General features: G+C 33.9%; 1 protein-coding gene across 2 annotated transcripts; it reads left to right on the plus strand.

Moving 5' to 3' along the window:
• The first annotated feature begins 705 nt into the window (after positions 1–705).
• LOC121230698 (pyrophosphate-energized membrane proton pump 3) lies at positions 706–12,033 on the plus strand. 2 transcript variants are annotated; one of them, XM_041115918.1, is made up of 16 exons: positions 706–955; positions 1,992–2,121; positions 2,241–2,583; positions 3,447–3,650; positions 4,233–4,384; positions 4,466–4,613; positions 4,691–4,823; positions 7,299–7,471; positions 8,183–8,303; positions 8,975–9,162; positions 9,303–9,740; positions 9,830–9,994; positions 10,287–10,442; positions 10,820–10,931; positions 11,213–11,432; positions 11,623–12,033. In XM_041115918.1, exons 3-16 carry the CDS (start codon positions 2,485–2,487, stop codon positions 11,720–11,722), a joined length of 2,409 nt encoding a protein of 802 aa, XP_040971852.1. In that variant the 5' UTR covers positions 706–955; positions 1,992–2,121; positions 2,241–2,484; the 3' UTR covers positions 11,723–12,033. The 2 variants fall into 2 exon arrangements, with proteins under 2 accessions (XP_040971852.1, XP_040971851.1); XM_041115917.1 differs by lacking the exon at positions 1,992–2,121.
• The last annotated feature ends 3,104 nt before the right edge of the window (positions 12,034–15,137 follow it).

The raw sequence follows: 15,137 nt of genomic DNA on the forward strand, positions 1-15,137 counted from the left end.
ATACACGCTTCGAAACCTTGTCCCATTTCTTATTTTTCTGTTCGAGTTTCATTCATCTGTTTGAAATTTCTCTTATCGGAGATTTGTACTAACGAAAAGGACCATTAAATTTGTCGATGTCCGAGCTCCACTGGATCACTATTAAATAAAACATACATTCAAATTATAAATTTTCTAAATAAATAGAAACAAACAAAAAAAAATCGATCCTGATCTCCATGTTTTCTTAATACAAACATTTCTCTCTTCTCTCCCTTACAACTAATCAAAAAATTTTCAACCTCCCCAAAATCCTTATCTTCACCTTACACTGATATTTCATCAGGGGCATGAGTATATATAGCTTTTTGGTGACGTCATTTTTTTCGTATTCTCCCATATACATATTATTGGTGACGTCAAAAGCATTGACGCGACCTAAAAAATATTTTTATTCCCTGTAGTCAACTATTAGGTGAAAGTGCACCTATGTTTATTGTTCAAAAGATGTTATTTACTTGCATGATTTTCAAAATAGTTCATTTTCTTAAATAATAAAAAAATTTGGGTACCTAAGTTTTTATTTATAGAAGAAGGAATCTTTTAATAATTAATGGATAAAAGCTTTAATTGTCTGGTCGTGGAAACAGCTTACATGTAAGAAAACTATTGGCAGCGCTGACATGGCAAAAGAGATTTTATAAACAGAAGCAGAGAAAAGCTTAAACCAAAAGAATAAAATGAAACCGAAGGAAACAAAAAAAAGGTAGAAAAGAAAAATCAAACAAACAAAAATAACTCATCCTTCTCGACTTCTTAAAAGTTTATAATCTTAAGGCTAAGAGGCCTGCAAAATTTCGGTTTCCGCAGAGAGAGAGAGAGAGAGAGAGAGGGGGGGGGGGAGAGGGAGGGAGAGCATTAACGTTTTTTTCCCTTTAATGGCGGTTACTTGGTTTCGCTGCGGCCACTGAAAACGGTATGTGTAATCTTTTTCTTTTCTTGTAGATCTAATTGATTATTTTTTAGATCAAATTATGCAATACTTTGAATCTGGGGTTTTGGCTTTGGATCCTAAGTTGTTATATTTCTCAGGGAGGTCCCTTCATTTGGTCGTTTTCTTGATGAAATGTCGGGAATGAGAACTGTTTGGAACCTTCGAAAATTGAAAACTTAGTGGATGCTTTAATCGGATTAACTTTTCTTTTTCGTTTTATTTATTTCCATTTTACTATCGTAACTACAGTCCATGAGGTCCGAAAAATGGGAACAAAACAGAAAAAAAGAAAGGAGAAAAATATCATGATTCATGAATGCTGAACTGAAATTATTGTATTTTGAGTTGAATTGGTCTTGTTTTTTAGTCTTATGATAGGTCAAAATGGAACAAAATAATGTTTGGTTCTTGCAAATGTGTGGGTTGAAAAATATAAAATCTACTTCATCTTTTGGCTAATTTATTAGCTTCTAATGGCCTTTTGCAACATCTTGCACTTTTTATGGAATATCTCTTGGCAGTGCAATAGGGGAAGTGAAGTGGTTAATTGGAGGTCGAAATGATATTTGGTGGTTATAATCTTGTAAGATGTTTGAATATTTTAGGTTGAGCCTTTGCTTGATGTTAAGGGTAAATGAGGAACAATTTTCTAATCTAATGGTTAAGTACTTAGGTTCGTTACCACCTTCATAGCCTAAGCCTAACCATTGCATTCAAAATTTTTACATCTCCCTTCTTTTCCATCCCATCCTTCCACTTAGCAAAACTTGAATTGTATTTTATGCAATTTCTTGACACAGTAAGCTGAGATTTTTAAAGATATTCTGGTTAAATGTTCAGTTTCAGTAAAACCAATGAGATTGTTCTTTCCAGATCTTTTAGTCTATGCAATTACTTTTGCACCTTTTTCCAGGTTCTCATTTTTTATCTACTCAGATACAGTCATAAGTAGGGGCTTTGGCTGCTTAATATTAAGCAATATGAGCATAATTATGATGTTAGATTTTGTTCTGATCAGTGTAGAGTACTTCCATGATCACATTTCTAGGCTTAGAGACTCGAGATATTGGGTTTCTATGATTGGAAATGCAGTGTATTAAGAATCCTTCTCCAATTATCTGCCTAAAAGTGTCTTATTCACTGATAAGGTATTGTTTTTACATCACCAAAGTTTTGGCTTGGTTTGATTTGACCTAAACCTTAAGTGTTTGTAATTTTTGTTTGTTTACTTCAGTTTTAACCGGTAAATGTTTTGATCTTTATGCAGGAAAATTAACTTGTGTCTAAAAATCACTGAACTGGAGGGAAGGCAAGAATAGAAGCTATTGAACCTGAATTAAGGCTGTTGTTACTAAAAAAGTTGATTGTCTTTTATGTCTTAGGCGAAATTATAGTCTTTCACTGGACAAGTTAAAGCATTCAAAATTCAGCGACCAAGTTCAGGGGGTGATTTGCCCCAAACTGGGGAGTACTCTTTTCCTGTTGCCCGGAGGGTGAACTCTGCCAGTGCCATGATGATGGGAGATGACGTTGAGAATGGTAATTTGGGGCCTTACCTAGATAGGCCAAGGACTTTTCCGAACATGTGTAGTAAACCATATACTCCCTTGGTAAGGACATTATGTTTGTCTCAGTTTTGTGTGCAGTTTGTTAGTTGTAGATGAGTGCGCATTTGGATATTTTGGCCTTGATGTCTCTTTTTGTTCTCATTTTTCCTTTTTGGATACTTTTGGAAAAGGGGAATTAATTCCTATTGGCCAGATCATTTTTCTCATTGTCAATTTGTAGTTGCTTCGGAATAATTTAATATTGCTATAGATTAAGTGTATTTTAGCTATATACACAATTAGTGAGCGGAGATGCTTGATTTAGAACTCTATATGTTTCAGGAATTGTTTGAAGGCTACCTTGGTGAGACTGCTCATTCTAATATTTCTTTTCTAGATCAATTGGTATATCAAGTACTTGTTATGAAGTCCACAAAATACATCCTGACTTTTTGTTTTTTCATTTGGCCACATTTTTCCTTCTTAATTGCAGTTAAGATTCTTGTCTATTATCTTGGCTTATGTGTGTCTATCTGTTGGTTTTGGTGTTATGTTGTTTATAATAGTTGTGGTTCTATTGAACTTAAAATGGAAAAATATGGTTAGCATTAAAAAAAGGAAAGAAGCTTAGCGTGATCTTCACAGAGACCGCTGAATTGATGTGAATGGTAGTTTGACTTGCACTGGCAAAGTTAATAGAGACCCACAGCTGAATATTTTAGTCAAGAAAATAAGGAGTGATGTGGATACTATGGAGAATTCTTTTCTTTTTCATTTCTATTGTCTTGCCTAGCTAAGCATATTTTTTTATCTCTCTCTCTCCTTCCTCTTGGCTCATGAGACACTCTTTTTCCTCTTATTGTGTGTTCATTGATTAATTCCTATTCTCAAAAAAGAAAAAAAAAAAGACTAATTCCTTTCTGCAGATTTTTCGAATTCTCAGGGGAATTAATGTTCGTGTTCTTGTTATACTTCTCTTTTTGGGCTTCGGATATGTCTTTTACATTGGAGCAAGTACTTCTCCAATCATTGTTTTTGTCTTCTCAGTTTGCATTGTCAGCTTCCTTTTGTCAATTTATCTTACAAAGTGGGTCCTTTCCAAGGATGAAGGGCCTCCAGAGATGGCTCAGGTAATATTTTTTTAGGGTAAATTCAACTTTCATAAAATCAAATATCAAGCTTTCTTTATGCTCTTGGAAAAATTGTATTAAATGCTTCTCCAGCAACTTTTTAATTACTAAATGAATGTTTTATTCTCAATGCCTGTTAATTTTGTTAGAATTTTACTGCTTTAATGTACATCAGTCATATCTAACGACCGTTAGAGTTTCATGTAAGGCTTGATAAGAAATATTGATGATAGAGGACACTTTTTTTTTTTACATCAATTAAACTCTAGCCTCTTAATCTAATCTGTACAGAACGTTTTCAGAAAATATTTTTGCAATTGAATAGCATGCATAGATCTAGGAAAAAGTATGATTTCTAGTTTATTCATTGTCGGCATTTGGAACAAGAAGAAATTCTTAAGGCTAAGAACTCCATGCTTTCTCACTACTTTGTCACATACATATCTTGATAAAAGAGGAGCCTCCCCCCCCCCCCAAATTGTTTGTCATTTTCTTGTTAACACTTAAAATGCAACTAATAACTTTCTATCTGCTAGCAATCTCGTCATTCACCTTTATCAAGCTTATCTTTTTTGTTTCTAGATATCTGAGGCTATACGTGATGGAGCAGAAGGATTCTTCAAGACACAGTATGGTACTATCTCCAAGATGGCATTGTTGCTAGCACTAGTGATCCTTAGCATATATTTGTTTCGAAATACAACTCCTCAACAAGAATCCTCAGGCTTAGGAAGGTTGAGATATATATGAACATTATGTAAAATAGCATTCGACTTCTTTTTCTTTACCCTTGTGACAAATATGATTTTGTGCAGGGCAACATCTGCATGTATCACTGTTGCTGCATTTCTATTGGGAGCTCTATGTTCAGGTGTCGCTGGGTATGTTGGGATGTGGGTATCAGTTCATGCAAATGTTCGAGTCTCTAGTGCTGCAAGACGGTCAGCAAGGGAAGCACTGCTGGTTGTATCCTTTTAAATTTCATTTTTTTTTCTTGGATGCTTGTGGATTTGAGTACTAAGTGCAGACATAACATGCAGATAGCTGTCCGTGCTGGTGGTTTTTCTGCCTTGGTGGTGGTTGGTATGGCTGTGATTGGTATAGCCATCCTTTATGCAACTTTTTATGTTTGGCTAGGAGTGCATTCACCTGGTTCAATGAAGGTTACAGATTGTATGTGATTAATTTCCTTATTCCTTAATTTATTTATATTAATTCACTTTGTGCAGATGGATATTCATATTACATGGTTCTTACCGTTTCCTACATACGTTGACATATTGAGAAATATTCTTGAATGTTCATGTTCTCTTGTTTAAATGTTGATTGAGTGTATAAGCATGATTTCCTGTTTCCCCCATATAAATGAAAGTGGGTAGTAGTTGGTTCTCTTGGCTATCTAAGATTGGTAATTGCCTTGCAAATTCATCAAGTGTGATCATTAGTTTAAAGCAGCTATGACTTGGGTTTTAGACTTTTAGTTATATCTGTCAATGACGTGTGGTATGGCTTCTAGCTATTAGGTTTTTGGCTACCTAAAATTTTCTTACTAATGAAGAGAATGGCACATATGAACATTCTATGAATTACTAACAAAATACAATGGAGAAAGTGGCACAACATTCCTTAGAATAATTGTTATTATATTCTTGTCAAAGTTAATGATTTGAGTTGCCCTTTCTATTTGAATTAGAGTGACTGAAAGTTTTGTGATTGAAGGTTCTTGATTTAATTATACCAAATATGTCTTTTGGAATCTGTCTCACATGTTTTCTTTGAAGCTTATTGCTGTATGCATAACATCTTATGTTTGATATTGTTGGGTGTTTGTAACATGGTATTCTTGATTTTTGAGGTATTGTTGCTAATTTGTAGTCTTTGCTTTCTGCAAGTACTGTATTTTGTTTCCTATGACAGTTCATGTTGGTTAACTTTATCTCACATGGTGAACTATTGTTTTCACGTAGAAAGTTCAGGTGCTATGTTGCTTGCAATGCTGAAGTGATCTGTTGTTATGGCTGGACCTATGTTAGGAAAGGCCTTTAATTTTGATTCTCCAATTAAGGCTTACGTTGCAATTTTATTTCTTTTCCTTAGGTTTCTTGTTTGTGATTTTACGTCAGTTAATTTATTTTTGTTTTAGAATAGGTTGCCTATTTATGTAACAAGATTGGTCCTTTTTAAGGGACGTATGGAATAATAAACCTTAAGCAAAATTTCTATCAAAAAACCCTTGAGAGATTTGGGTCTCTCTCTTATGAGTCCTAAGCTTTTAGTCTCTTTTTATGAGCTGAAAGGTTTCAGTCTCCCTTTGATGAGCTGAGCTATCAATCCTAAACACATGGTCGTAACAATTTGGTATCAAGAGCCAATGATCCTTAGCAATGGTAGAACAATGGTTGACAGAGTGGCGAGTAAAAATATGTAAGGAGCTTGAGCATATGCAGGCAAAGATAGAACAAATGCTTGATTGTAAGTTGCAGCATGTTGATGAAATTATTGCTGAAACCAAAACCCAAGTGTTTAATCAAATGCATGAAGAAATAGATAAAATGATTGGTGGTAAAAAGGTTGGTAACTTTATGGTAGACCCTCTAATTGAAGAAAACCAAACCATGGAAGCTTCTATCAATCTTTCTTCCGTATCCTATGTATCAAACCCTCCTAAATCCATGTTGACAAAAACCATGGCAGTCAAAACCAACTTTGATCCTTTCTGTTATTCATTAACCCCTTCTAAACTCATATCCAGTAAACTGCCTATTTCTTTAAACTTGATTTGAAAAACCTCCAAGTGTATATCAAAAATGTTTAATGGGTCTAAACTTGCTGGGTTACCTAGTGAAATGGATTTTTTTTTTACCAAAAACATGCTTGAGTTTATGGGAGTTGCCAGTCGAGAAAGCTTAATTGGGTTACTTTCAAAAATTGTGAAGGTTGGTTAGAAGTTTGAAGAGATCCATTCAATGGTGCTCATAAATGTGAATAAGTTGGTGGAGGTCCATGACCTCTATTGATTTCTATTGTTTGTAATGCGAAGGAATAATGGTGTGGTAGTGGTCGGTTTAGCTAATACAATTGCCTTTGATTCAACTACAATGATGATTTTCAGGATGTGTGAGCACTATATAAATATCATTCACCCTTGAGAAAGGCAGCATTGGCCTAGTGTATCTGACTTTGTGAGTGTGAGAACAAACTCTTCTCTAGGAGGGGAGTAATGTTTTGTGCCAAACCTATGTCAGGAAAGACCATTAATTTCCATTTTCTAACTAAGGATTACGTTGTAGGTTTATTTCATTCCTTAGGTTTTTTAGTTTTGATTTTATTTAATTTTTTCCCGTTGGTTTCCTATTTATGAAACAAGGTTGGCCCTTGGTTAAAGGGACAAATGGAATAATGAGCCCTAAGCAGAATTGATATTAAAAAACCCTAAAGAGATTTGGGTCTCTCTCTAACGAGTCCTAAAGTTTCAGTCTCCCTATGATGAGCTGAGCTATCAAATCACACTACATATGCTTGTATGCAAACATGACTATATTTGGACTGTGGCTGTTGATTCTTTGTTCACCTTAAACTAGCATTACATGGATTTTAGAATCAATAGTACTAGTGACTCCCTTGATCAATATTGTTTATTTCTTTCAGTGCCTCTTCTTCTTGTGGGATATGGTTTTGGGGCTTCATTTGTTGCCCTATTTGCTCAGTTGGGTGGTGGAATATATACAAAAGCAGCTGACGTTGGGGCAGATCTTGTGGGAAAAGTGGAACAAGGAATACCTGAAGATGATCCTCGAAACCCGGCTGTAATTGCAGATTTGGTATTGAATTTGAACTTCATGGAGTTCTTTATTTGAATTGATGCTTAAGATATAATTAATCATTTGGAGTCCGAAGTAACACGGTTTTATTCTCTTCATCTTATTTATTTAGTTTTGAGTTGAAAATGAGTATGTAAAGCTTGCGCATATTTTGTGTAATTTCCTATTTTAGACAATGAATTTGTTCATTTATGAACTGGACTGAAGGTTTATGGTTGTAGGAGTTGACTATAGGGGCTTTTGTTGGAAGAAAATTTTTGAAGTTGTATTTTAAAAGCAATTGCAATTTTGTTAAACATTTTATTATGATAGCAGAACTCTGGGGGATATGTTTCTACCTGACCTTGCACATAATTATTAAAGCCTTTCTCAGATTCAAATACACATGCATTTGAGAGAGAAAGCAGAAAACTTATATTTTAATTTTTATTTTTAGAAGTTTATATTTCTTTACCATTAAAAAATTGAACCTTCTAGATTTCGTGGAAACTGAAGTAATCCATTTGAAGATTTTGTTAGTAAAAGAATTATTGGTTGAAAGTTCAATAAGGGACGTGGCGAAAAATATATACTGCAAATCAGTATTGGAAAGCGTGATCAAATTTACAGCCATGATGATTCTTCTTTATCTTTATATTTTATGTTTAAGTTTTCACACATTTTATCTTAGTGGTAACGTTTGTTACTTGTATCTTTCCTTTTGTACTGAAGGTTGGAGACAATGTTGGTGATTGTGCTGCTCGAGGTGCAGATCTTTTTGAAAGTATTGCAGCAGAGATAATTAGTGCCATGATACTTGGTGGAACAATGGCTCAGCGTTGTAAAATTGAAGGCGAGTTCAAGTCCCCTCTCATTTTTAATGGAATTGTAACATATTTATACTGTTGCATCCTGTGAATGTCCTATTAACTACAACAATTTACAACTGCAAAAATATAATTTTATCTTGTTTTAATAAATTTACCACAAATCAAGTTGAAAGTTAAAACCTTCCTGACCAGTACAAGGAAGCCACAATTTGCAGTTTGATGAGATAAAGAGGCATTCTTGTGTCCTGATGTTTCGTTTTGTTATTGTAGTTAAGTGAGGTTTGAAAGAGGGTTGTAAAAGTGGATGACTAGTGTTATTTGGCTCTTACCTAATGTTGAAGACAAACTTGAAATGCCTCTTAACTAGAAGCGATCAGGCATCTCTAGTCTTGGTTACTAATGTTTTATGACTGCTGTAGTTTTCAAACCAACCTTGTCAACAAATAGGTATGAAAGAAGTTTATACCCCTATGGTGTTAGAACCAAGTTTGTTAGTTCTAAGAGTATGTCCGTTGGTTGTAGTTAATATTAAGGGTTCAGACCTGCAAAAATGTAACTAAGTGACGGTATGAAAAACATTTCATGTTGAGTTGTTAGCTTGGTTTTTGTTTCAGTTTATTTTTCTCTGGTTTTGGCATATTCTTTGTATTGAGTGTGTTCTTTTGGTGTGGCCTCATCTTTGATATTTATGCAGACCCGTCTGGCTTCATCCTGTTTCCTCTTGTTGTGCACTCATTTGACCTGGTGGTATCATCAATTGGAATACTTTCAATTAGGGGTACACGTGACTCCAATGTGAAAGTTCCATTAGAGGATCCAATGACAATCCTTCAGAAAGGATATTCTGTTACAATAATTTTGGCTGTTCTGACATTTTTTGGGGTAATATATAATCTATAACTGGAGCATAATGCAATATTTTTTTCTATTTTCTCTCATGAAGTATTGAAATCTTGCCATTTACATTCCTTTGTTTTGATTGAAAGCTTATCCATGTCTTGTACTTTTTGAAATGATTGCAGTCTACTCGGTGGTTGCTTTATACTGAACAAGCACCTTCTGCATGGTTGAACTTTTCCTTATGTGGATTAGTTGGTATTATTACAGCGTATGTTTTTGTCTGGATAACCAAATATTACACTGACTACAAGCATGAGCCTGTACGCACATTAGCGCTTTCTAGCTCTACAGGACATGGGACTAACATTATTGCTGGAGTCAGCTTGGGCCTGGAATCGACAGCACTTCCTGTTCTTGTTATAAGTGTATCTATTATTTCTGCTTTTTGGCTGGGTCACACCTCAGGGCTTGTGGACGAAACAGGAAGTCCAACTGGTGGGCTGTTTGGCACAGCAGTAGCTACAATGGGAATGCTCAGCACTGCTGCTTATATTCTAACCATGGATATGTTTGGTCCGATAGCTGATAATGCTGGTGGAATTGTAGAGATGAGTCAGCAGGTGCTATATTGCTGATTCTCTAGATTTTACTGTATATTACAGTTTCTTCTTTTTGGATTATTTAAGTTGGCTGTTGATGCCTTGTACAGCCAGACAGTGTGCGAGAGATTACTGATGTTCTTGATGCTGTCGGGAACACCACAAAAGCTACCACCAAGGGTTTTGCCATTGGATCTGCAGCACTTGCTTCTTTTCTTCTGTTTAGTGCATATATGGATGAGGTTTCATCTTTTGCACGTGAACCTTTTAAACAGGTCTGTGTTACTATACTATGCTTTAATGAAAGACTGTATGGTTTACCACTCACTTCCTACTAATGTTTTACTTAGGAATTAAAAAAGAAGAAGCAATGATTGAGTAATTTACTAAAGAAAAATGTGTGGTTTTACTTGTACCCACAGTAATTGTGCTTGAATTGGTGCTTCTGAGAAATGGTAAAAAATGATGAGAACATGTAAAAAAGTGGCAACAAATGGAGCCTGAAGTTGTTACTTCGCAATGTCTTTCAATATTTGTCTAACATTTGTAGTTTGAATGATCTTTCAGGTTGATATTGCCATTCCTGAGGTTTTTATTGGTGGGTTGTTGGGTTCCATGCTTATATTCCTATTTAGTGCATGGGCCTGCGCTGCTGTTGGCCGAACTGCTCAGGAGGTTGTTAAGGAAGTGAGAAGACAATTTATTGAGAGGCCGGGTATCATGGTGGGTCTAAGGTTTCAATTGCCTTTTATAGCGTGTACTTTAACCGTTCACTTTTCTATTTGTATTTGAGCAAAAAGCAGTAGAGAAATTTAAAAATATTTCTTATGTGGATAGAAGAATTGTGAGAGAAGTGACAAGAAGAGAAAAAAGATACAGTTGCAGTCTTTGTTCCATAATCCACTTTTAAAGTTTCTTTCCAAAAGTATAAAGATGTGAAAAGAGATTTAAAACTTTCTATTCATTGTTCTTATCATTAATCTGACAGAAACAAATTTAGAGTAATTAAGTGTTGCTTTAAATCATGTTGTTTCTTTTCTATAATTTCTCTATCTTGTGTGAATATTTATGCTTTATTTTTTCTGAAATACTTAATGCAGGACTACAAGGAGAAACCAGATTACGGTCGCTGTGTTGCTATTGTGGCTTCTGCATCTCTGAGGGAGATGATAAAACCTGGTGCTTTGGCTATAGTATCACCAATTGTAGTTGGTACGTCAATTGCTCTTTGCTGATTATAATTATTATTTTTGCTATTATTTACTGTTTGATATTCTGGGGTAGTTTGTTCATTTATCTTATTAATCCTTCATTTCTTTCTGACTTTTTCTTTTAAGTTTTTTTTTCTTTCCTAGTGTTAATTTCCAAGAATGTAAATTATATTTTACCAAGATACTTAGGAGATTAGATGTCTAAAGCGGTTTCTCTGATTTTCTATTGAGTTTAGTATATTTTTAGAATCTAAGCACATACAATATTGTAATAATTTGCAGGTTTTCTATTTCGAGTTTTGGGACACTATACTGGGCATCCTCTCCTCGGAGCAAAAGTAGTAGCTGCTTTGTTGATGTTTGCAACAGTTTCTGGTATTTTAATGGCTCTTTTTCTAAACACAGCTGGTGGTGCCTGGGATAATGCAAAGAAGTTTATTGAGACTGGAGCCCTTGGTGGCAAAGGCAGCGAATCTCATAAAGCAGCAGTTACTGGAGATACGTAAGTTTGTTTTTTCCTTTTCTTGTATTCCTGTTCCTTAATAACTGTAGGGTTGTGTTGCTCCAACTCTTCATGTTTCTTGAAGTTGTCTGATACTCATGCCCAATAATATGGTATAGTGATATGATCTCCGAGTATCTTTCAAATAATAATAAGAAGAAAATGATAATTGGAATTTATGGGATTGCAGAGTGGGAGATCCATTCAAAGACACAGCTGGTCCATCACTTCATGTGCTCATAAAAATGCTTGCTACCATAACACTTGTAATGGCGCCAGTGTTTCTCTGAGACTTTCGTTTGTTTATATATATATATTTGATGGGGAGTTGAGTAGCAGGCAGCGTACCAACATACAAGCACCCATCACCGAGTTATTGTTAGGGTATTACTATTTTGCACATACACAACTCATTGATTGATAGATAGGTAGATAGGTATTTGATGTCTATAATGGCCGTGGCTGCCTGTCTCAATTGATAGCCTCACCAAATCGTTTTCTATCTGAAACAATAAGGGATGTTTACAGAGTGCAGTGTAGTGCACCTATAGTATTTTCTGTTAAACGTTTGTACTTTGATATTCCATTTTCAAGTTTTTAATGCGTTTCCTAACTTTTACCCTCAAAACTGTTGAAAACGGATCTGTATTTGAGGCTTAAACGTAAATTCATAATTGAGTACCTAAATTTGTATAAGGTCGATTTAGCTAGTCCAATGCTTAACTGTAATGACGTGGCATTTACCATTGCTAAATTGTCACGTCAGAATTTCCCCTTTTTTTTTAAAAAAATTGAATTAAAATAATCGGTATGAAAATTGACATGGTTTAGTATCGTTCAATTAAGTCACATCAGCAGTATTTATGCGACGTTGAGGTTATTTTAATATTAAATTTTGAAAATTTGTTTTCGAAAAGTAACTGAAAAAGTGATTTGAGAGTTATCAAAATATTGGAGAGCTTTAAAATGTTTATTTTTAAATATATAAAATAAAATAAGTTATTTTAAATAATATTATATTATCATATGTGAAATAAAAATTTTAAATAACTTTTTAAGTAAATAATTAATTTGTTTCTAAATTTAAAATATATATTTTAGATTGGATATGAAAATAACACTTATAATTAATAAAAGTTTTATAATTGATGAAGTACTTATAATTAATAATATAAAGTATTTAGATATTAAAACTTCAACTTAAATTATAATAGAATTATAAACATAATTTATAATAATATATTATTAATATTATAACATAGGAAATATAACACTTAAATATTTTAAGGAATTAATATAAATTATTTGCAACATTTAATTTTAATCTGTTTGTGAAACCCAAATTTTACCCGGGCCCAATCAAAGAATAAACCAAAAATAATAAATAAGTCCATTAAATGTTCATTTACAAAACCAAATCAGCCCAAGTTTTAAAACCCAATTACAAGCCCAATAACCTAAACCCTAATAGCCCAATTAACCCAAAACATATCAGCTAAACAAAAACCCTAAGTGCCTTCCAGCGCCGCACCCTCTGGCCACCCCATGTGCCTCTGTAGCATGCATGATGCCCGATGTCTGTCCCCTCTCGCACCAAAATGGCAAAAAATCGAAACATTTGCCTTTGACCCCGCCGATCTTGCAAAAAAGGACAAAAAAGGAAAGCCAAAACGAGACGCAACAGTAGAGAACCCAAACAAAACGCAAACAGTAGTAGAGACAATATTTTTCTAATATTGTAATCGGTTATAAAGCCGAAAAGAAACCAATGTAAAAAGGGGGGATTCAATATAAAAAAATTCAAAAAAGGTAATTTTCCTGTTTCGATTCTTATTTTTGTCCTTTTAGAAACAAAATATTAAAATAGAAAAACGGTTTACCTTTTTTCTCTTTCTCGCACAGTCGTCGAAGGCGTTTCCTGAACCCAAAAGCCACCGAATCCGTTAGGGTTTCATTTGAGCTTCGACCAAAAAGGGACGCGAAGGGCGTGCGACGAAGGGAAGACAAATCAACCTTCCAAGGCATTCGCCTTTTGATCCAGGTTCTGGAAATCAAAAAAAGGGGAAAAGAAGCGAAATAGGCTGAAACGCCTAATTTTACGCGCCTCCAACCGCCTTTCGCGGCGGGGCTAGGGCAGACCACGACGGGGCTAAGACGAAAAGCCATGGCCGGCACTTGATCCCATTTCAGAGGAAAAGGGATTCCCAGATTTTTTTTTAAATACCTAACAAAGTGATTTTTTAGAAAAAAAAACTTACTTTTATAACCCCTATGAAACGACGCCGTTTGGTGCTGATTTCAGTAGCTCCAAAACGGCGCCATTTAAGCCATGGACCCGAAGACCCGACCCAAGACAGCCTAGGATTTGCGTGTACCAAGGGTCTATTTGCGCCCTTGGTCCTTCCACTTTTGAGGTTGTTTTAATGTGTTTCTTTCCTTTTTTAATTTCGCCACATTTTATTTGCTTTATTTCAATTTAATCCTCGAACCTTTTCACAGGTAAACACCTGAAACAGTGTTGTTTGGGAACTGGGAATATTTCCCCATATGGTCCTTGTCCCTTCGGGCGTGTTGCATTTTAGCCCTATATTTTCGTTCTATCTCGATTTGTCCCTAAATTTCCATTTAAACTTCAATTTAATCCTTTTCGCATTTATTCTACTATAATTTTAGCTCAAAACTTTCCTTCTAATTCCAATTCAGCCCTTTGTCTATTTAATTTCAAAATTTTAATTTTTTCATGTATTATTTAATTAATTAATTTATTTGTTTTCAATTTTTGATCAAACCGTTTATTGGTATTTATGTTTTATTTACATATTTTCATTTATTATGCATTCGTTTCATTTTTATATTTTTTTATTTACATACATTTTTATATTCTTTTATTTTGTTTTATCTTTGTAATTTATTCATTTACTTATTTATTACTTTGTTATAAATCTAGATTATTATTATTATTATTATTATTTTACTTGTTTATATATCTATTTACTATCCTCTATATATATATATGTATATTTTAAAATTTAGATTATTTGTGTTTCTTTACTACATATATTGTTCTTCTTCTTATTATTACTATTATTATTCATTGTCATAATTATTTATGTACTTTATTATAAATTGTACTCTTAATTTCATTCATATCTTAATTTGATCTTTGTATCCTTGATATTCCTTAATTATTTTCTTTAATATTTATTTATTTATCCCTTTGCTCACACATTTTATTATTACTATTATTATTTTTACATAAAAAAATATAAACTTGACAATATATATATCTACTTTACTTACTCATTCATTTGTTATTCCATGTATATTAAACACTTTTATGCTATGATCGCTTGTTTTTATATTATGAATTTTTGTTTTATGGCTTTACTTATGCATCGAGACTAGTCCACTAATATTGTATTCATCTTTATAATTGCATCATTATTATTGTAATATTTTATCGCATGTTGTATATCACTTCGAATATTACATTAATTTTCACTAAAATTCATCAAAAAGATTCTTTAATAAAGGCAATGTTTCGTGTTTTGGAACATCGATGAATTGTGCCCTAACTTACAGGGTTTCGATTTTCTCGTTGATCCTAAATGGCCAAACATCCTTTCGAGTTTTAAAATAGATAGAATTCCAATGAAAATTAAAGACAAACTTGCGCTCGAGAGTTCATGGTATCGCGTCCTAACT

This window comes from Gossypium hirsutum, chromosome A06 (assembly GCF_007990345.1).
Source record: "Gossypium hirsutum isolate 1008001.06 chromosome A06, Gossypium_hirsutum_v2.1, whole genome shotgun sequence".
Classification (NCBI taxonomy): Eukaryota; Viridiplantae; Streptophyta; class Magnoliopsida; order Malvales; family Malvaceae; genus Gossypium; species Gossypium hirsutum.